The sequence below is a fragment of the Solea solea genome, chromosome 17, assembly GCF_958295425.1.
Source record: "Solea solea chromosome 17, fSolSol10.1, whole genome shotgun sequence".
NCBI lineage: Eukaryota > Metazoa > Chordata > Actinopteri > Pleuronectiformes > Soleidae > Solea > Solea solea.
Window position 1 is genome coordinate 20929921 of NC_081150.1, and position 23005 is coordinate 20952925.

The following is a 23005-nucleotide window of genomic DNA, read 5'->3' on the forward strand; positions in this document are numbered from 1 at the left end:
TTTTAATAAAGTAAAAACTGCAGCTCGTCTGAGACCAGATTCTTAAAAACAACGACGACAAAAAAACTAAAGGTTACTAAAGTGAATCTTCATTCAGGCACGGAAATTAAACTTAACTTATCTCATCTTAACTTAACTTAACTTAATTTATCTCATCTTAACTTATCTTATCTTAACTTAACTTATCTCATCTTAACTTATCTTATCTTAACTTATCTCATCTTATCTTATCTTAACTTAACTTAACTTAACTTAACTTAACTTAACTTAACTTAACTTAACTTATCTCATCTTAACTTATCTTAAATTATATTATCTTATCTTAACTTACCTCATCTTAACTTAACTTATCTCATCTAAGCTTAGTTTATCTTATCTTATCTCATCTTAACTTAACTTAACTTAACTTAACTTATCTCATCTTAGCTTATCTTATCTTAACTTATCTCATCTTAACTTAATTTATCTCATCTTATCTTATATTAACTTAGCTTATCTTATTTTATTTAATCTTATCTTATCTCAATTTACATCATCTTAACTTACCTCATCTTAACTTATCTCATCTTATCTTTTCTTAACTTACCTCATCTTAACTTTTCTCATCTTAACTTATCTTATCTCATCTTGTCTTAACGTATCTATTCCATTTCTGCTGAAAACTGAAAAGACTTTCATTTACATTTCATACACTTAAACCTTTAAATTATATTTTATTTTGTGTTTAAGCTCTGCTGAGTTCACGTTATCTTGACTTACAGGTGACTCCTGTTCCTTCCAGAGCGTCGCTGGTGGCTTCTCCGTACAGAGCGTGGAGTCTGATGTTGTACGCCGTGTTAGGAATCAGCTGCTGCAGCTCAACGTTCGTGATGTCTCCTCCAACTCGTAGCTGCACGGAGGAGAAGATACAATGTCGTCATGATCAGACTACTTAATTTTTACAGTTTACAACAAAGTCCAGTTCTGACTCCAAATGACTTAAATCTCCACCTCGGATGAGACTTAATCTCCACCTCAAATGAGACTTAATCTCAGCCTCAGATGAGATTTAATCCCGCCTCAAGTGAGATTTACCCTACTTAGATGCAACTCTTATTTTGATGGTAACTCTGATTCTGGTTTCTTAAAGGACTTCATGTGAAAAACACTGTGGATGAGTGATGGTATTTCCCGGCACAGACCACCTGACTGGACATTAAATCATCTCCTAAATGTTCCTCTGAGGCGTCGTCGTGACCCCGGGGCCATGAGCTCATCCTTCCGTCTGAGTGCTCTGCTTTATGTCGGCCTGGCCCCGAGTCTGAACACCAAGGGTCCACTTCCTGCCCAGTGAGGTGCTCGTCATCTCAACGCCATCTGGAAGCTGTAAGAGAGCACGGGGCTTAATCCCACCCCCCGCCCCCATCCCTCTACCCTTTGAAGTCAATGTGGAAATGCTGAGCATGCGAGAGTGTGTGTGTGTGTGTGTGTGTTTAAGTTATTGTGTGCGTGAACATAAATCTCAACTTTCACAACCTAAACCAACATAAACCACGGCGTGTTAATGTTGAGAGCGTAACGTCCACATGCAGTTGTCATAGTTACGCCAACACACAGTGCTATGGTCGTTGCGCACATCTGCGTGTGTGAGTGAACACTACGTGAGTTTATTTACGTGAGTGTAAATAAAGCGTGTCTTGAAATATGTTCTGTATGAACACATACATGTGTGTGTGTGTGTGTATATACAGTACAAACACACACACACACACACACGTAACCAGAGGTGTGAAACTCTCTGGTTTGTGTGGTCTTTGAAGAAACAAGTGCCAAAAAACAAACATTGATCCACACACATGCCCTGGCCTGAAGGGAGCATGTGAGGGGAACGTTCAGAGGAAGCATTAAAGGGAGCGTCCAGAGGGAGCGGCAAAGGGAGGCTTCCAAGAGAGATTTCAGGAGAGTCCTGAAGAAAGTGTCCAAAAGGGATGTTCCTGAGAGAACATTCAAAGGTAGCACCAAAAGGAAGCGTTTAATGGTAGGGAACTTCCAAAGGGAGCACACTGAGGGAGCTTCAAAAGGTGTGTCCAAAGGGAGCCTCTAAAGGTAGCACCAAAAGGGAGTGGTAAACAGGATAACCCTGAGGGAACATTCAAAGAGAGCACCCTTAGGGAGTTTCAAAGGGATTGTTCAAAGGAAACATCCAAAGCTAGTGCCAACAGAGATTGAAAAACAGGCGCACCCTAAGGGAGCTTCCAAAGGGAGCACCCAAAGGGATTGTCAAAGGGAGTATCCAAATTGAAAATCCAAATGTAGCACCAAAAGGGAACTTCGAAAGGAGTACCCTAAGGGAGCTTTCAAAAGAAAGTATCCAAAGGAGCATCCAAAGGGAGCACTTTTAGGCAGTGGTGGGCTGTCAGGGCCAGCAGGGCCTTCACTGCTGGCCCTGACAATATCAAAAAAAGTATTTTATTATTATTATTTTTTTTAATAATCAAATTAATGTGTGTCTGAACGTGTCTGAATTCAATTACTTTTTCAGTATGTTATGATTATATTTCCAGAAAGAATATGGTTATTTTTTGTGAAGCTGAGCTGGATTTTCCTGGATGTCATTAAACGCATCATAGCTCCGTGGACCTGCTGTAGTAGCATTGCTGGCCTTTTGTTGAAGCTGCCATTTTGTATTTGGTTATAACTTTGACTGCGTGTGTCGTCAGCCAATCAAAATGTGATGCATAGTGACAGAACGCCCCAGGCCCAGCGATGTGTCTGGCGCTAGCCCCCAGTAATGTCATCAACGACATTTGAACCTTTGCCAGGTTTTGAAGTAAGCTATGGCCACTGCATTAACACCACCAATCTATCATGTTTCTGATCTCCTTCGTGTGCACTTTTCAAGGCGATAGTTTGGAGAAAAGAAGGAAATTATTTCAAGAGGAAGACCTACACCGAAGAGGTACATCATTTACGGTAGTTTAAGTGTTAATGATAAATTTATAAAAATTTTAAGAAGTGGTGAGGACAAAACTGTTGATCATAAATAGTGCCGTGGACGTGTTCCCCGCGTAGCTGATGCCTATGCTAATGTGGAAGCTTGTTTTTGTGTCATATTGTGGCTTGTGAAATTGCGGTTGCTGAGTGACATAACGCAAGATGTGGTGGTAATGATGCAGTAGCCTATAGATGCGCAGTGGTGTGTGTGTGCGCTATGGTTGTTGTAGATCAACTGTCTTGTGAATATAGTCGGTGTTTGTGCGTGTTTTTTTTTTTTTTTTTTTTACTGAAGGCCCTGACTGAAACCCCACGGTATGCTACTGCTTTTAGAGAACTTCAAAAGGGAGCAGCCTTGTGTAGTTTTAAAGGGAGCATCCTAAGGGATTTTCAAAGGGAGTGTCCAAACAGAGAATCCAAATGTAGCACCAATAGGCAGCTTCGAAAGGAGTACCCTAAGGGAGTGTCAGAAGAAACCTCCAAAGAAGCACCAAAAGAGAGCTTCTGAAGGTAGCACTAAAAGGGAGTAGCAAATAGGAGCTTCTTAAGAGAGCATCTTTATGATGTTTCAAAGGGAGCACATGTTGTTCTGATTGTTTGTTGCTCTGCACCCTTTAATTTAAGAAGTTTATAATCTGAAAGGGTTGAAACAGGTTCGTTTGAAAAGCATTTCTTTACCTCATTATCCAGCTGTGGCTCGGTGGCGTTGATGGATCTGTACAGCAGCATGTAGCTGCTGGCTCCGGGAACCCCGTCCCACCTCACCCACATACTGGTGACACCCTCATTGTAAACATCCATGTTCTTCACGGTGGACAGCGGCACTGAGAGGACGGAGATAGAGACAGTTTTATTTACAGAACTTCAGTATGGAGAGGACAAAGTGCAACAGCTGTTTTTTTGTCTCCTTTGTCGTCTTCAGACCAAAAAACTGATCGAGCGGGAGTGATGTCATTTCTCTGATACATATCAAATTCAGAGGATTCTGGCACGAGACGAGGATAATGTTAGAAACAGACCCCGTGACATTAGGGGTTAGATAATCTCAGACTGTCCCACAGAGATCATAAATGCTGGCGTTTCTGATGTGTAACAGAATAGTTGGTGCCTTGGATCATGTTAAGGCTCCTGTTTTTGTACAGTTTGTTTGATTGATTCTGATTTCCTTCAGGGATTAATGCCAAAACCCAAGAATAACACGGCAAGGTTTCTGCTGAGGAAATGTGATTTAGCCGGACGCTCAGACGCCATGGTGAGATTATGAGGAGGAAGCAGACTCACGGGTCGTCTCGGTTCCCCTCAGAGGTTCGCTGGACTCCTCGCCGACCACGGCGTGAACACTGACGACGTACTCTGTAAGCGGAGTCAGGTTCTCCAGCACCGTGGTGGTCACCGCCCCGTCCACCATCACCTGCAACCACAGATGCCAGATTATTATTAGGATTTAATCCAATTAGGACACATTTCTTTGTTAGTGGACATTTGACAATTTAGTCAAAGCACACAGAGGATACGACAGCAGACGATCCGACACCAATTCATACGATTTCATATATTATTAAACTTTAAATATATGTATATATATACATATATTCATAGAAATTCACTATATGTATATATATATATGTATATGTATATATACACATAGTGAATTTCCCAGTGTGGGATCAATAATATCAATCTCACCCAATCCAGTTTAATGTGGAATTTATATAATATAATCTAAAATAATATGTTCTAATCCGATATAATCCACTTTAATCCTGATGCAATACAATACAATTTAATGCTACGTAATCAAAATCTAATTTCACTTAATCTAAGATAATCAAATCTAATCCAGTGCAATAAAATATAATCCTGTGTCTAATTCAGTGCGATCAAAACCAATCCCAATCTTATCCTATCAAATCCAGTCTAATCTCAATCCAACTCAACGCTATTCCAACCAAATCCATATCTAATATAATCTAATCTCATGGTTTAATTTATTATTTTAATTTCCTGTAAAACATTATTATTTTATAATTTTTCTTTATTATTATTATTTCTTAGACTTTTTAAATGGATGTAGTGTAAAGATCTACAGTTTTACATTTTATATAATCCACATTATACTGCATAATCTCTACTTTATCAATGACTGTGTATGTTTTAGTTCAAATCTGAATCACTGGAAAGCGCAGGGCGCCCGCTCCTTGTCTTTTGTGTTTTTGGAGCTCAGTTCTGAACAAAGAGCCAACGTTCTGTTCTTTTATGAGACGACGTTTACTTTTTCTCGTCCAGGAACAAAAGGATGGACGTGAGAGCAGGTCAGTGAGTAGGAAACGTTCCAGCCACTAATCACGGCGTCATTATCCCAGGAAACGTTCTCTGACTGACGGCACGATCGGCTCGAGACAGAAGATGCTCACGTTTGTTGTTTTGCTCTCACAGCTGCTCTCGCAGATGATGATTTAGCATCTGAGAGTGAAGCTAATGAGGAACACAAACAGTTTGTCAGTTACAGAAAAACAAATCTGTGTGTGTCTCCACCATGAGGTCATTCAGACGGGGGTTTGATGGCGGTCCAGTCCTGGACTGTCGCGCTGCTTTCGTGCTCTGGTGGGAAAGTCGTCGTCATTGCCGCCGTTGTTGTCGTCGTCGTGTGGGACGTTAAAAAAACTCTGTGCTGCATTCCTGAACCATCGGGACAGGAAAATCAAACCCAGAGACAAAGAAGAAGAGTTGTACCTGCGATCCATTAACTCCCGACGCACATCCACGTTGCTCGCATTCTTCCCACAATCAAGAATTCTGTGGTTTTGGTTAAAAACCATGTGCTTCACTCTTTCTTGAAGCAACACCTGCAGATGACACGCGTCTCTGCTCCGTATGTTTACAACAACAGCAACGTATTTTTACTGGGTTCAGAAGAAGAAGAAAAAAAATGAATGTTTGGCCTTAATTTGATTGACAGATTAAGGGATTAGACAGTGAGAGTTTTGACAGCGCAGAGACGCATGTATCAGTCGCATGTTTGCATTTGTGTTGAAAGTAGAGATGGCAAACTTGAGTAAATACCGATATCACAAACTTGAGTATCTACCAATATCACAAACTTCAGTATCCACCGATATCACAAACTTGAGTATCTACAGATACCGATATCACAAACCCAAGTATCTACCGATATCACAAACCCAAGTATCTACAGATACCGATATCACAAACCCCAGTTTCTACCGATATCACAAACTTGAGTATCTACTGATACCGATATCACAGACCCAAGTATCTACCGATATCACAAACCCAAGTATCGACAGATACCGATATCACAAACCCAAGTAACTACCGATATCACAAACCCAAGTATCTACCAATATCACAAACCCAAGTATCTATAGATACCAATATCACAAACTTGAGTATCTACCGATATCACAAACTTGAGTATCTACAGATACCGATATCACAAACTTGAATATCTACCAATATCACAAACTTGAGTATCTACAGATACCGATATCACAAACTTGAGTATCTACCGATAATGATATCACAAACTTGAGTATCTACAGATTATTCTCTGATTAAAGCAGAAATAAAAACATGACTCAGCCAGAAATGATTTCTGTTTGATTTTGTTGGTGATGACGATGTGTTTCATGTAGTTCATATTTAGTTTTTATTATAAATATATGTTTGTATAATTTGTGATCATTATTATTATTATTATTATTATTATTAATAATAAACAGTGGCATTTTGTCAGATTTGGGACAAAAATAGAAAAGAAAATCAGTGAAAATAAAAATAAAAACTGGCTTCTTCTGTAAAAAGTGGCATCTGCGTTGGCTGAAGACAAAACTCTAATAAAATGAAATACTTTGTTCACTTCCCTGCCATCTTACGTTTATTTAATCATTTATTTCACTGTGTTTTGGTGAATATTTCTGTGAACCCGAGGCTTCGTGAGTGTGTTGAACTCTGACCTTCTCTTCCTTTAGTGGCTGCTTGTAAATGAGGAATTCGCTGAGCTCACGACAGATAAGACCCAGCATGTAAAAATCATATATCACATGTCACATGTCATGCTTCATTCAGGCTCCACAGACAAAGACGTGAAGAAGTCAGACGAGACGAGGCGATGTGTGGAGTCAAGTCAAGTCTTTTCTACAGTCAGTTTAAGTCTATGACTGTAGAAAAGACTTGACTTTAACATCTTCATCTCACTGTGAGACAGACTTTTTCAACAGGAAACTGAAGTTTGTAAACCACTCACTCTCCCACACCAAAGCCCATAGAGAAAATCAGTGATCTTAGCTCGTGGGGACACAGGAGCTGCTGGTCTACTGCTGCCTCGTGTGGTCACTTTGTCACTGAAGTAAATCTGAACAAAGCATTTCTGAAGCCGAATTGACAAAATAAGACATTTGAACTTATTGCTGGAGGCAGCAGTGGATCAACAACTCCTATGTGCTGTGATGTTAAAATCACTGGTTTTCTCTATGGGCTTTGGTGTGGTCATCAAACAAATGTTAACACGACTTAAATATGGACTGTGTGTGTGGGAAGTGATCATGGGTTAAATAAAATCCCTTTCATCTCACCTCGTAGCTCGGTCCTCCGGCCGCAGCCGCGTACACGACACGGTATCTGTCCACGGGGCCGCCGGGTGCCGTCCACGTGGCTCTGAAGGAGTAGTGGGTCACGTCCGAGGTCACCAGGTTGGTGGGCGACTCCACTCCTTCTCCTCCTGAAAGGACGAGATGACGGGACACGTCGACTATTTCACACGGTGAACTCTGTCGCCACAAATCTGCCGCACGCTCTCTGTGCGCTGACAGATGTAAGTAATTCATGTACAGATAATAAACACTGTCACACACACAGTCAATAAATCAAAAAAAAAAAAGGCTTCCACGGGTTCTGTGTGGAGTTTTAACCCTTTAGTGCTCGTGAGGCACAGATCAGTGCCACAGGTGCCACACGTGGTAATAACGTGTGTGATTCTAGGTCACATGGTCAGGCGCGTGTTCCCACCTGGACCCTTGACGCTGTTGCACAGGTTGCTGCTGAGGTCGTCCACGATGTCCACGAGGAACTTGAAGTCGTTGACGTTGTACATGTGGATCTCGTCGGGGTCGGTGGCGATGGACCTGAGCTCGTTCTCGTCAGCGTTCTTCACACCTGCGAGGGAAAAAAAACATCGTTCATGAGCTGATGCTAATGCTAACGCTAACCAAAAAACAACAACAAAAAGCTTCTTAAATGTGAATATTTTCTACTTTCTGTGATTTTTGATGATAAAAATCTCGTCTCACCGATGGCGTAGAGCTCGATGTCGCTGTCTCTCAGGCTCTGGGAGCTGGCGACGATCTCGTCCTGAGACTTTCCGTCAGTGATCAGGACGCCGATCTTGCGGGAGTCGGGTCTCATTCCCACCTCGGCTTTGAAGTTGGTGTTGAGGATGTAGGTCAGAGCCATACCTGTGTGCCACAGACACAGAACTCAGACACTGAACGCGTCAAGCGTTGTGAGTGGTGAAGTAAGGAGTGGGCGTCGTCGTGAAATCACCTGTCATGGTGTTCCCGCCTTTGTACGGCAGCCCGGCGATGGCCTTCTGCAGCGACTCTTTGTTCGGGTGAGCGTTCAGGTGCCACTCGGTCTTCGGGTCGCCGCTGTACTGAGCCAGACCTGCGGGGGGAGAATCAGCGGGTCAGCGGCAGAAGACGCTGCAGCGGTGATTACACCAGGAGAGGGCGCGCCACCGTAAACACGGGGGTATGAAAGGAGGTGATCGAGCACGGTTACCGATCTGGACTCTGTCAGGGCTGATGTCGAACACGCTGACCATGCGAGAGATGAAGTTGCGGATGGTTTTGAAGTTAATGCGGCCGATGCTCCAGGAGCCGTCCACCAGCAGCACGATGTCGGCCTTCGCCGGCGTCTTACACGCAGCTCCTGCAGAGAGACAGTGAGGAGGAGGAGGAGTGAGAGACTCCGGACGACTTTATGAAGTGTGGTTGTATACACAACACAAAGGCAAGAGGACGAGCCTGAGACACGGAGGCTCACGCTCAGTGGAAAAAAGGAACAAATGGTTTTAACCACTTACAAAGTCATCAAATTTATGTCAGTTTAAGTCTTCGATATCTGAAGAACGGGTTCATGTCTTTAGCTCACTGTGAGAGAGACTTTTGTAAAACAACTCACTCTCCCACACCAAAGCCCATAGAGAAAATCAGTGATTTCCGCCTGCGGGGACACTGCTGGTCTACTGCTGCCTCGTGTGGTCACTTTGTGTCACTGACATAAATACAAAGTTTTTTAAAGCCGAATTTTACAAAATCAGACATTTGAGTGAGTTAAAATCACTGGTTTTCTCTTTGGGCATTGGTGTGGGAGAGTGAGTGGTTTACAAAAGTCTGTCTAACAGTTAGATAAAGACGTGAAACGTGTTCTTAAAGATGTCACAGACTTAATCTCATGTAGACTTTATTAAGTGGGTCTTTTGTTAAGTTTGTGTGTTTTATGCTAATCCCCGCCAAAACTGTGGGTTCAGAGCGCTGCGCACAACCACACTTCAGAAAAACATCTTAACCGTCTGCTTTAATATGAACCAATCCATATTTGAGAATGTGTGTGTGTGTGTAGAGGAGGAGGAAGAAGTGTGTAAAGGAGTGAAGAAACATCACAGTGCAGAGGACAGAGGACAGAGGACAGTCATATTTTACACAGCGTTTACATCACAACACACAGAATTCACACAGGTAACAACGTGGAGTAACAGCTGCAGGTTCTCTGCTCTCCTCCTCCTCCTCCTCCGCCTCTTCTCTCTCTCTCTGTTTCAGTCCAGGACAGAGTGGAGTGAGTGGTGTGCGACCTCGCAGTGACACTGACACGGTGATATACAATGCCTCAGCACATTCCTGCTGCACCTGTGGGGTTAAAAAGTGTCCTGTCCTGTGTGTGCAAGTGAAGACAGGTTAGCACACAAACCATGGGATGTACAGTATGTGTGTGTGTGTGTGTGTGTGTGTGCGTGTGCGTGTGCGCGCGCTCAACCATGCTCGTGTGTCGCTCCGCCGCTTGTAAATAAAAACAGATGTTGTTATAAACAGAGGCAGACGACGACGACGACGACAACAACTGTGGGTGAAATAATGTGAGTGAATCATCCAGACCATAATTCTGACAAAACCCCAGCAACAGTTCTGGATTATTGTTGTTGTTTTTTTAGAAGATTCTCTTGAAGATACGCTTTTCCATCGCACAGTTCGGACTTAACTTCCAAAGTTCCAAAATCTACTTAAAGTTCCAAAATCTACTTAAAGTTCCAAAATCTACTTATAATTCCACAATCTACTTAAAGTTCCATAATCTACTTATAATTCCAAATTCTACTTATAATTCCAAAATCTACTTAAAGTTCTAAATTCTATTTATAATTCCAAAATCTACTTAAATTTCCAAATTCTACTTATAATTCCAAAATCTACTTAAAGTTCCAATATCTACTTATAATTCCAAAAACGACTTATAATTTCAGAATCTACTTGTAATTCCAAAATCTACTTAAGGTTCCAAAATATACTTATAGTTCCACAATCTACTTAAAGTTCCATAATCTTCTTACAATTCCAAATTCTACTTACAATTCCAAATTCTACTTATAATTCCACAATCTAATTTAATGTAATTTTCTAGTCACACACTTGTACTTTTACTCTTTAAGTATCTTTGTAAGGTATTTTTACTCTCTAAGGATCTTTGTAAGGTACTTTTACTCTCTCTAAATATCTTTGCAAGGTACTGTTACCCTTTCAGTATCTTTTTAAGGTACTTTATACACTTTTGTCTAAGGCTTTGGTGTAAATATCAGCTGAGGATCCCATAAAAGCAGATCTTGGTCTTGGTGAGTTTTTGTGCAGATGACATTGTGATGTTACAATTTACAAAAAAATCCCAACCTGGTTATATTATTTTCCCGCTCTCAGTGAGTCATTTCTGTGCCTAAACACATTCACTTATTTTACAGCAGAACAGCATCACAGGTGTTAGAAAACATGACATTTAAATGTGAATCCTGATTAAGGAACACTTTATCAGTGTGGGAATGTAAATTTATTTTAGGGGGAAAAGGTTGTTCATATTAAAAGCCTTGGATCCAAGACATCTGTGATAATGTAGTTTAAAAAACATGTCAGAGTTAGACGATAAAGTCGATTTCTGACTCTCAGAAATGTCACTTTAACTAAACAAACCTCTCGCTTGTTTTTATCTCCAGGACATTCAAACTATTTCAAGACTCTGTGGAAAAAGAGTCGTATTTACGACACGTCAGAGCACAATCGCATCATTTACCGTCCCACGTTTGGGGGAGGAGTCAAGCCAGTTTTAAATCAGAATAACAACAAACTCCAGAGGAGAAAAGACATTTTATGCTGTTTATGACGTTTTTCTCCAATTTTTTTGTAAATTTCTTTCATCTTTTTGAAAATTTCTATCATCTTTTTGTGAATTTCTCTCATCTTTTTGTAAATTTCTCTCATTTCTTTGGAAATGTGCCCTTTGTATTGAATGTAAATTCCTCTCAGTCTCTGTAAGTCTGTATGTTTAACATGGTGTAATATTGTTTTGCACCCACAGGCCTCCGTAGTCTTAGACAGTAAGATCATTTAAAGTGATTAAAAAAAAGATTCTTGCTGAAGATAACGTTGTGTGATTCAAAGAAACTGTTGCTGGAATTGTGTCAAAGTCTCTGTTTGTAGTTTCTAAATGACCTGTAAGAATGATTTAGACTCTGGTGGCGTATGAAGGACGCTGCACGGCAGCTCTGCCAGAACATATGATGAGAGGGGAACATACGTGTTTGGATTAAAGCAGCCTTCAGCGTGAAATGTCGAGGACGCGTGTGGCCTGTTCTCTGCTCTGTGGGCAGTCGGTCACTGGGTCTGCATCACATTAGAGCAGGAATTACTGCCCAGGGTCAGAACTGCCATCAGAAGACAGGTCGGCTCTCTGCCAGCAGGAACACAAGAAAAGCCAGATTTTAACCACAGAACAAAAGACTTGCTTGATAATAATCTACGTCACTTTAAGTCTACAATGTTTTAAGAATCTCCACAACCAGACCCCATAGAGAAAATCAGTGATTTTAGCTGGCGGGGACGCAGGAGCTGCTGGTCCTCTGCTGCCTCGTGTGGTCACTTTGTGTCACTGAGGTCAATCTGAACAAAGGATTTCAAACACTGAAGTAACAAAGTAAGACCTTTGAACTTAGTGATGGAGGCAGCAGTACATCAACAGCTCCTGTGTGCTGTGATGTTAAAATCACTAGTTTTCTCTAAGGACTTTGGTGTGGGAGAGTGAGTGAGTTTATGAACGTGGCTAAAATCTGCTTTCCCTTGCATCACTGCTTCACCGAAGTGCGATTAAACTGTCACTTTAACGCGATGTTGAAGATTTTGATCGCTCTGAATAGAATCTGATGTTAAAGTTGCGATGAGGCCGCGAACGAGTGACGTGTCGGCCTAAGTGTCAACACTTCAGCATTCCACTGAGGTCACTCTGCTCCAGACGGGAAAAGCCACAGTGCGATGAATCATCATCACCCCCCCCCCCCCCCCCGACAACAAATAAATATTGGACTCTCTGGCCTGGTACTAATCCAGGCGGCCCCGGGATCAGAGAGCATCTGCTCTTCAGGCCCCGCTCTGTGGTGTGTGAGGTGCACTGTGGTCGGTCCGCGGTGATCGGCTTTTACCAGACGGGCGGAGAGGAGGCGGCTCAGGAGTGTCGGACAGAGTCGTCTTCTCCTCTCCGGCCAGCGGCGTGCTCTCCCCGCCGTCAAACATCCCAAACACGGCCACCGAGTATTTCGTTCCTGCCCTGAGGAGAAAAAACCAAACTATTTTTACTTTAATGTCAAAGGAAACAGGAAATCCTGTTTCTAACGACACACATCAGCCATTCAATTCATTTACACTGATTTTTCAGGACTTTCAGTGAGTACCTGTGTGCGGTTGCTATGGTGATGGTAAAGTGAAGTTGCCTATTTTTTTTTAGCAACAAACAGAATCCAGTTTTATTTATTTGTCTTAAAATGTGTTTTTCAGATGTTTTTTTTCGTTGTTGGCAGCCATTATTGTTCATAGATGGAAGTGGGAGGAATCTGAGAAGGAGGCGGGGCTTGAACTGAGACACAGTTTATATTTTCACTTAGACTTTAGCGATTTTCTCTAATCCGCACGGAAACGGAACTTTCCATGAACGATCGCTTACACGTGTCGGGCCTGTAGGTGGCGCTGTAACGCTGCCACACAGAAACAGAGAGAAGGACTAAGGAAGATAAATAAAAGTCAGTTTCAGCAGATTCACTTAAACTCGGGCAAAGTTTACCTAAGCTCCTCCAGAACTACGGTGTTGTCATAGGGGCCGACCAGCAGCTCCCCGAGGTCGATGTCGTCCCCTGTGGGGTGAAAGGTCACTTTGTAGCCCTTGACCTTTCCCGGCGCTGGATCCCAGGTGACTCTGAAACTGTTCCTGGTGGGTTCTGACGTCTGGAGGTTCTGTGGACTTTTGTAAGGTGACACTGGAACAGAAAAGAGAACGCCGGGGCAGGACATCAGGACAAACAACGGTAAAGTTTTTTTTTTGTTTTTTGTTTTTTTTCAAAGTTAAGCCACGATTTCACACATTCAAGCCAGTTTCTCATTAGTCCATAATACAATTCCTTGGACCCGGTGTCTCGTGTTAAAAAGCCCAGTGTCATGCCGTGTGTTAGTCGTGCTAGCATGTGATTGGCCGTGTGTTGCACTGTGCGTTTAGTCGTGTGGTGGAGGGAAGTGTGCGTGTTCAAACCTGGACCTTCATTCTCGGTGGAACGACGAGAAAGAGCTCAACGCAACGCTGACGACAACGCCGTGTTTGTTTCCAATGTAGCATGACTCGAGCTAGCATGACCCGTTTGTATTTAAAGAAGTCAATAAACCCTCATTCTTGTCTTAAGGGTAGGGTTACACCAGCGCCTTCTTAATGGAAGCTAGCTCGTTTACGCAGAAAGTCCGATTCGTTTGGGGAGGTGTGAACGCGCAATTGAGCTTAGGGGTGGGTCTCAGAACGCTTCAAGTGAAGCAAATGCAGGAAGCAGACTAAGACTGGGACCGGCTGAATGTTGAAACCCCCAACTGAGTCCAGCCCCCCAACTGGAGTCAAATCTGGACTCAGGTGTAGCCTCAGACGGCTGAATCCGCATGTGAAGACACAACGAGCTACGAGATACATCTCCTCTGACCAATCGAGTGTTGGAGCAAATAATGAATGGACAGATTGATTCGATCGATAATGAAATTGTTGACTGCGACTTGACGAGGATTTCTCGTTGCTTTGTCCAAACGCTGGTGTTAAAGTTTTGTTCACACTGAACGACGCAGACACAGAAAACCACACATTTTTCACTTCTAATTAAAGTTAAAGTATTTTAACTTAAAGGTCCAGTTTGTAAGAAGTGATGACATCTAATGGCGAGACTGAGGACTGCGACCAAAGAGGACTTCTCCCGTCAACCCTCCCTTTCCCCAAGAACATCATTGGACTGAAACGTTTCGGGTTTTTTTTAGCTAAATTGTGAGTAAATAAAGTAATCGCGTGATACTGGCACCGCAGCCACGACAAGGAGATTCTTCACGTCATCCCACCGAGGACAAAGTCCTAAGACTGAGCTCAGGTTTAAGCGTCTTGGTTAAGAAAACCAAAGTGTGGTGTCTCTCGCAGAGGGTTGAATTATGGACCAACGTACGTGTCGTTCCTACTCCTTGCCTTGCTTTTCCTTCCCCGCGCTTGTAGATGGGCTGGACGGCGATGTCGTAGGTGGTCTTGGGCTGCAGGCGCCGCATGACGGTGGACGTGACCCCGCCGGGGATCTTCATGACCAGCTCCCTGCCACCGCCCACCGGGGCGTACTTCAGCCGGTAGTTGACCACCTTTCCCGGCGCCGCCGTCCACGTGACCTTCATGGTTCGCTCGGTCTCGTCAGACACGGTGAGTTTTTTACCAGCAGCAGAGGCTGAAAAACACAGGAACAGAGAGTGTGAACACATGATTAGTGTGAACACATGATTTGGTCCCAGTCCAGGAAATATGAGCAGTAACCAAAACAAAGGTTCAAAGGGGAAGGCAGGATGTTTGTGGTTATTGATCAAGACTTCTGCTCCTCTTGTGTCCATGAGGACATCTGAGCCATGACAGGAGACGTCGGCTTATCACAGATCAGTTAACAGAGAAACAGAGGACAGAGGGGGCGCCTCCTATTGGCTGTTCTACTGAGCCACGACATCTCTTCAGCAATAACTATCTACGTCAAAAAAAGAAACCTTAACTACATTAAATCTAAAAAATCTAAAAAGATTTTCGGGCCCAAAACTGAGCCTTGAGCAACCCCCACAATTCTACTTTCATTCTCTTATTAAGGGGCAAAACTGTAAAATATCTCGGTCAAAACTAATCAGATTTGAATGGGATTGGCTGTGTGTGTATAGGACCGGACTCTCTTCCATCAGACCAGGTTTCATCCAGATGTGATTTAGATTACAGATTTGGCGGCAAATTAAATTAAAAGAGTGTGGATGTTTATATCTCAGGATGAATTTTGTCATGTTTATGTAGGATTGTAATATTTATAAGCAGGAAAAGTTTGATCCAGATCCAGAAAGTTCTTCTGGATCCAGTGGATCGGAATGTAAAGATCTCAGGTGCTGGTTTGTAAAAACACAAGTGACAAAGTGTTTAAATCCAGGGTTACACAACAGCGAGGACGAGCCTTTAATTCCTCGTTTATTCTCGTCAAACGTTGATGTGCAAAGGTTTTTTTTTTAAATCACATCCAACAGAAACAATGAGAAGACTTTTTAAAACAAATAAAAACCAGCTTGTAATGAGCCACAGTTTTTTTTTTCCAGATCGGTTCTTGGCGACAAAGGAAGACAGAATTTACACAAGCATGGAAAACATTTGAATGGTTTTATAAGTGAAACCAAACCGAAGCGCCTCGGTGGAGCTTTGACTCTGACTTCTCTGTGATATTATTGGTGGAAACCACAGCCTGAGTGACGGCAGATAAATATGAGTTTGTGATGTGGTGGCAGGTCCAGGCCAGAACAAGGAGCACGAGAGAGAGCGTTGATTTTCGCTCAGAGTCATTTCATTATTGTTACAGCCATTGTCCGTCTGTCGTGCTGGCAGCAGAGTGGAGCTGTAACCGTGAGCTTTCAGCCAGAACTAACTGCTTATGAATTACCTTTTTTATCCAGAAATGATTAAAAATGTTCCCTTTTCCTGTCAAAACACTGTTCCAAAGACGGCTGCGAGTGATTTGAAACAACAACGCTGGATTTCTGTGTTTCAAAGCACCTTGATTTCACTCTGGGGAAAATAAAAAATGTATTCATGGAAAGAAACACGGCAGCGTCTTAACTTTTCCATTAAATTTGAATAAAATGGGAGCGAGGGCGGACGTAAGCGTGGGTGAACTGAGATAAACCTCCGCCACGCGTGTGTGTGTGTGTGTGTGGGGAAGCCCGCCTATGTCGCTCGAGACCCTTTGATTTCCCATGTGTGGATAACGAGAGGAGAGCGTTGACATATTTAGAGCGCGTCTCGTCTCTGAGTGTGTGTTACGTCACACAGACGCGCACACACACACACACACACATCGTGAACTCACTTCAGACCTGCAGGTTGAAGTTAATGTGAACTGAAAACGGAAACCTGAGAAGGTTGCGAGTTGACGTGAACTCTCAAACATGTTTTTTAGGATGCAGTGAATCTACTTGTGTTTGTGTTCGTGTCACATTTTCTTCCTTTGTAATCAAACCACGTAGTTTTCTGCCAAACGTCCGAATGGCCTCGCGCGCCGCATTAGCCACAGAGTTCAGAGAGGGGAAAAAACTCAGGTTTGTTCTGGATCAATACGATTTAAATACAAACACACGCCATCACATTCCCCACCTCTCAACTTCATTAGACAGGAAACCGGCTAATCGCAGATCAGCGAACAGAGAAAGAGAGGGTGCCACCTAGTGGCTGTTCACATCGACATCGCTTCAGCAACAACCGTCTACGTCACAAAGAAAACGTATTTAAACCTCATTTAAGGGGAGAAAAAAAGAGTCTAAAAAGATTTGGGGCCCAAAACTGAGCCTTGAGGAACTCCACAATTCTATGTTTAGCTTTCAGATTGATATCAGTAAAAAATAAGATTTAAACCAATATAAAACATCAACTGAGCTTTGATTTTCAAAATAAAATCCTGTCTCAAGCTGTATTTTTCAAAAACTTCAACTTTGTTCTGCTGTTTATTTATCTGTTTATTTATCTATCTGATCTGTTTATTGTCTGACTCGTCTTGGTGTTCCACAAGGTGCGCTTTTAGGGCCCTATACATTTTTTTTTTTTTTTTTAAAGAAAATCTCCTGTGTTTTAATAATTAGCGATAATTAGAAAAGCAGAAGGCGAATCAGCAGAAGAAGCAGTAGAAACAGAAGCAGCAGAAACAGCAGAAGAAGACGAAGCATGAACAGCAGAAGCAGTAGAAGGAGCAGAAGAAGAAGCAGACACAGCAACAGAAACAATAGAAAAAGGAAGAAGCAGAAACAGAGGAGGTGCCCTTTGAACTGTCCTGTGATTGGTCAAAATGTCCTCACAGTTCTCTCTGTCATTATGATCCATGTTGTGATTGAATGACTAAATAAAAACCTGGTGTGACTTTAAATCTAAACTGAATAGATTGTCTCACCGTCTGTGGTTTCCTGTCCGGTGACGGCGTCACTTTCTTTGTGGTCGTAGCCGGCAGCGACAGACACCTGGTAAAGCGTCTCTGGCGTCAGAGCGTCCAGCGTTGTCCTCGTCACGTGTCCCGGGACAGTTTTCTCCCCGGACTCCCGGGTAAAGAGCGATTTCCACTGAACCCGGTACGACCTCACGTTGCCCGGCGCAGCCGTCCACGACGCCACGAAGCTGGTGTCGGTCACGTCACTGGTGACCAGGTCTCTGGGAGGACCGCCGTCTGGAAACGAGCAGCACGCGTGGTCAGTTCAGGCTCAGCAGAAACACAATGTTCACATTTAACGGTTTGTTTTACTTCACGCTGAACGCCAGCGTCTGTGGATGTGAAGTTCAACTGAAAGAGTGTCATAAAGTAAGTAAGTAAAAAAAGACTTCAGACAGTATGAGAAAATGTAATGTTTTGTGAAAGACGTCAAAAATGCTTCCTGGAAAATAAAATTTCAGTTAATTTTTTGAAAAATAATTTGATTAAATAATAATCTGGGGACATTTCATGGTGAATGAGCCAAAACGCAGATTATATACTGAGGCATAAATCCTCAAATTTCCTCTCAAATCACCACAGATGTTTTAAATAAAGTTATCCGTCTGAGCTGCTCATACGTTCTCTCCAGGATTTGTCACGGTATTTTTATTTATGTCTTTTTTTCTTTTTTTTTTTTATGGAAACTAGGTCAGACGGACCTCTCCAGATCGGACGGACATTTCTCAGGATATTTTAAGACATTTCTGCTTCATTAGGAAGAGACAGAGGACAGGAAGCACAAAACCTCACTCTCCCACACCAAACCCCATAGAGAAAATCTGTGATTTTAGCTGGCGAGGACACAGGAGCTGCTGGTCCTCTGCTGCCTCGTGTGGTCACTTTGTGTCACTGAGGTCAATCTGAACAAGGGATTTTAAAAGGCGAAGTGACAAAATAAGACATTTGAATTTAGTGATGGAGGCAGCAGTGGATCAACAACTCCTGTGTGTGATGATAAAATCACTGATTTTCTCTTTGAGGTTTGGTGTGGGAGAGTGAGTGGTTTACAAACTTCAGTTTCTTATTGAAAAAGTCTGTCTAACAGTGAGATAAAGACGTAGTAGAAAAGTAGATTTTTGAGTTATGCTGGAACTGTGTGGTGAAAAAGCGCCATAATTGGTCATGAGCTTTAAGTGGGCGAACACTGATGGAGCCACCATGGAAACAGTGCATAAACCCACTTGGGACCCATATTGTCCGTCCAAATATAACCCGTATGAGGCCCACAAGGACATGCTGGCCAGGATGTGTCAGGACTACACTTAAATGACCTTAACTAGGCCTTTAACCAATGATCCTGGGCTCCTCGCTCTGCTGGACGCCCAAGACACCACTTAAAGTCAAACTGGCTTCTGCACACTGAACTCAACACAGAACCCAAGTGTTTCCACACAGTTTCAGGACTTCATCTGGACTCTGTGAGAGGCTGCGGCACGGAAGCCAAACGCCCTGGGACCAGATCTAACTCACTGGCTGGTGTTGCTGCAAGCAGACATGCAGCAGATGGAGGTCAAACATCACGTCGTTGTCCTTCTTCCAGTTTATAGGTGAGAGCATGTAGAGAGAGGAGCTCCTGCTGCCAAGTTTCCACTGCGTGATAATTATCACTATATATCACATCCAGCCTCACAATCAAGGAGAGGGACCGTGAAATAAATCACCGCGGAGCTTCTGCCAGAACTGATTCAGACCTCTGGAGGAACCACTTTTAAATGTTTATGAGTTTCTGGCCAAAGATCGAAGGGCCTTTCATTTTTTTAAAAATCGGAATTCTGTGCACACTGACAATCGAAGGCCAGGTCCGATATCAACTGCGCTGAGGAAGAAGAAGAGAAAGAAAAAGCACGACGTCACTGGAATGAAATGAGGCCGCGTGTGTCGGCTAGATCTCCCTCCTGCCAGATCGTCGCAGGACGACGTGCCGAGACAGGACGAGCGATGGAAAACTATTAATGACTCGTCAGGGATTAGCGCGGCGCTGACGGGCAGCATGACACTGCCACAAAGATACTGAGTTTGAACAAACATGTAGGGATTAAAAATCTATTTGAGCGGCGCAGATTGACACGAGACTCTTAATCTGAATAAACATCAAATTTAAACTGACGTTTCCTCCAGTTCCAGGGAAAAAATTAGTGAAGATTTACAGGTTTAACATGGTTTAAAATCAAGCTGTCGAAAATAAGAAAATGGGGTTTGAACATGAACTTTTGAATTTACCTTAAAACATTTTTACCTCTGTTGGCCAATCAGCAAGCGACAGAGTGTCTAGCTCCGCCCCTCTACAAGTTGGATCGCTACACTAGCTACAACAACAGTGGGCTGTGGAAAAGTACAAATTTCATCTTGACGTTCAAAACACAAATATTAGCTTAACATTCCAAAGTGAATCGGACTGTGCCACTTGGCGGAAGTGGGGGAAGAGTCAAAACCACATGATTCTAGGGCGTATTTTCATAACTGATTAATGGATGAGTTGTTTTGTCCATAAAATGTCAGAACATTTTGAAAAATGTCTCTCAAACTCTGGAAAGACGTCAAATAATAAACGTCAAATAACTGAAATTCTCTTAGAAACAGAACGATTTATTTTCCACCTAAAAGTTTCCTCATCGTTTCATTTGCAGACATTCGTCTTTTTACGTTTCTGTCCACTATTTTCTCGATTAATCATTGAGTCGTTTGGTTCATAAAATATCAGAAAATATTGATCAGTGTTTGTCAAACGTCTTTGTTTTTGTCCACAAACACAAAAATTATTCCTTTTGAATGAATTCTTTGTTTTAAAAGAGCAAAGAAACCAGAAAATATTCACATTTAAGAAGCTGGAAAATCATACAAACTGTTTTTTAAATATGAAAAACCTTTAGTAATTTATTAATTGTTGCAGTTCTGGTCTCGAAATAAGGAAATAATCAATAACTCGTTGATTTTCTTTAATAAAAGTGTTTTGGAAGCTTCAAAATATGTAAAAGTCCTCTTAGTTAATTTTACAATAGAGTTTTCTGGTACTTTTTCTGCGTGCAGGTTTATTTGTTGTGTTTTCGGGGCAGGACGTTGTTGAAAAGTCAGTTTCTATGCAGATGATACGTGAGAATGTTTCTCTGATTCTGTAAAAACTGAAAATATTCACATTTAAGAAGCTAAAAAATCATCAGAAACTGTTTTTTTATGATTGAAATGAATCATTAAATGAATAAATCGATCGTCGATAGTTGATGTTTAATGTAATAATGCGTCAGTCAGGCCCGACATGAGTCCGTCTGTCTTGTAAGGTTGCTGAGCTGCTGCTGCTACTGAGTCAGTACAGTCACCATAGAAAGTCTCTTTGATCTACAGTCACAGACACGTGAAGCACCTTCAGACTCAGACACAGACTCAGCCTCAGCCTCAGACTCAGCCCCAGACCCAGACCCAGACTCAGCCCCAGACTCAGACTCAGACCCAGACTCAGACTCAGACTCAGACTCAGACTCAGACTCAGACACAGACACAGACACAGACTCAGCCTCAGCCTCAGCCTCAGACTCAGCCCCAGACCCAGACTCAGCCCCAGACTCAGGCTCAGGCTCAGACTTAGACCCAGCCCCAGACCCAGCCCCAGACTCAGACTCAGACTCAGACTCAGACTCAGACTCAGACACAGACTCAGCCTCAGCCTCAGCCTCAGACCCAGACCCAGACCCAGACCCAGACCCAGACTCAGCCCCAGACACAGACTCAGCCCCAGACCCAGACTCAGCCCCAGACTCAGCCCCAGACTCAGGCTCAGGCTCAGGCTCAGACTCAGACCCAGACTCAGACCCAGACCCAGACTCAGCCCCAGACCCAGACTCAGCCCCAGACCCAGACTCAGCCCCAGACCCAGACTCAGCCCCAGACCCAGACTCAGCCCCAGGCTCAGACTCAGGCTCAGACTCAGGCTCAGACTCAGGCTTAGACTCAGAGAGCGACTGCTGTTTTCTCGCGGGTGGCCCAGATGGCAGCAAAGTAATAGAAAGAAAGAAAAAAAGGAAAAGAAATGAGATCACTCAGCCTCAGTGTTATTGGTTTTACTTTACATCAGAGGACAAACTGTCTGTGGCTCAGAGAGTGAAGCAGCAGCACAGACAGACACACACACACACACAGTCGGAGGATCTTATTTCCTGTGAAGTCACATTCTACTTCAAACCCTCAGACTTTGATTTACACAGGGAAATGCTCCTAAATTCCAAGTTTACAGGAGAGCAAAACTCCAGTAAAAAGGATAAAAGCATTAAAACTTAGATAATCTAAGCAGGTTTAAATAATCTGTCTAAAGATTTCTTAGTTTGAATGAATTTGATTTATTTAAGTGCAACAAATGTACTTATTTATTTCTAAGTTTGTCAACCATTTTAGTTTTTTCAGTGTAGCATTAGCATGAACATGAACAGCCCCTGGGTAGTAAAAGAAGAGACTCAAGCTAAAGTTAGCCAAACTATCATTTGTGAGGTAAGTCAGCATTATCATGTATTTTAACTAACCCCAGCTTTGTTAATCAAACACAAAAGTTAAAGTTAACAAACAGACTGAAGCTAAAGTTAGCCAAACTATTTTCTAAAAGTCGACTCAGACATTTTGTCCACATACTGTGGAACATGTGAGGAGACGAGTGAGACGTTTGTGTGTGGTTTTATCACAGCTCTGCTCCACAGAGCGCTCCGTCAGCCACGCTGAAACACTCCACTGCTTCTCAGGGGCCAAACTGGAAAGTTGAGGCCTTGTCATATGTTCGGAAAAATGAGTCCAAACCTCACCATTCTCCATTCTCACCCCCTGAGGCAGGTCTGGATCAGCTGCTCAGATCAGGAACGCACAGAAAGATCCCAACGCAGACGTCAAACCAAATCGCACACTTTCAGGAGCGACTCACACACACGGAGCTCGATAACGACGTAATCACGATAATCAGTCACTGACAAATACACGTTTGTGGTTCCTGAACTGTGTGTGTGCGTGGTTTTCCATCGCACAGCAGTGTCACGCTACACTGAGCCCACAATCAGAAAAGTCCTGCTTTGTTTCCGTTTGTTGGGCTGCGTTCAAACGAGTGTTTAAGAAGCTTCAGCTTCAGTGTCTGTGCGTCAGCTCACATCCAAACAGCCTCACAGAGTTCCGCCGTCGTGCTCACACAGTAGTTAGAGTTCTGTT

The 23005-nt window shown here is 42.8% G+C and overlaps 1 protein-coding gene across 3 annotated transcripts in view; it reads right to left on the reverse strand.

Annotated features, from left to right (window-relative positions):
- The window catches only part of col12a1b (collagen, type XII, alpha 1b), a 111963-nt gene that overhangs the window by 65779 nt on the left and 23179 nt on the right, over window positions 1-23005 (reverse strand). For all 3 annotated transcript variants that reach the window (XM_058613866.1, XM_058613865.1, XM_058613868.1), the window contains exons 13-24: window positions 17756-18025; window positions 14762-15028; window positions 13363-13555; window positions 12728-12852; window positions 8773-8922; window positions 8536-8655; window positions 8283-8447; window positions 8002-8148; window positions 7569-7714; window positions 4255-4384; window positions 3652-3797; window positions 760-889 (exon numbers count right to left, since the gene is read on the reverse strand). In XM_058613866.1, the coding sequence (XP_058469849.1) occupies window positions 760-889; window positions 3652-3797; window positions 4255-4384; window positions 7569-7714; window positions 8002-8148; window positions 8283-8447; window positions 8536-8655; window positions 8773-8922; window positions 12728-12852; window positions 13363-13555; window positions 14762-15028; window positions 17756-18025 (1989 nt within the window). The remainder of the gene's footprint in view (window positions 1-759; window positions 890-3651; window positions 3798-4254; window positions 4385-7568; window positions 7715-8001; window positions 8149-8282; window positions 8448-8535; window positions 8656-8772; window positions 8923-12727; window positions 12853-13362; window positions 13556-14761; window positions 15029-17755; window positions 18026-23005) is intronic.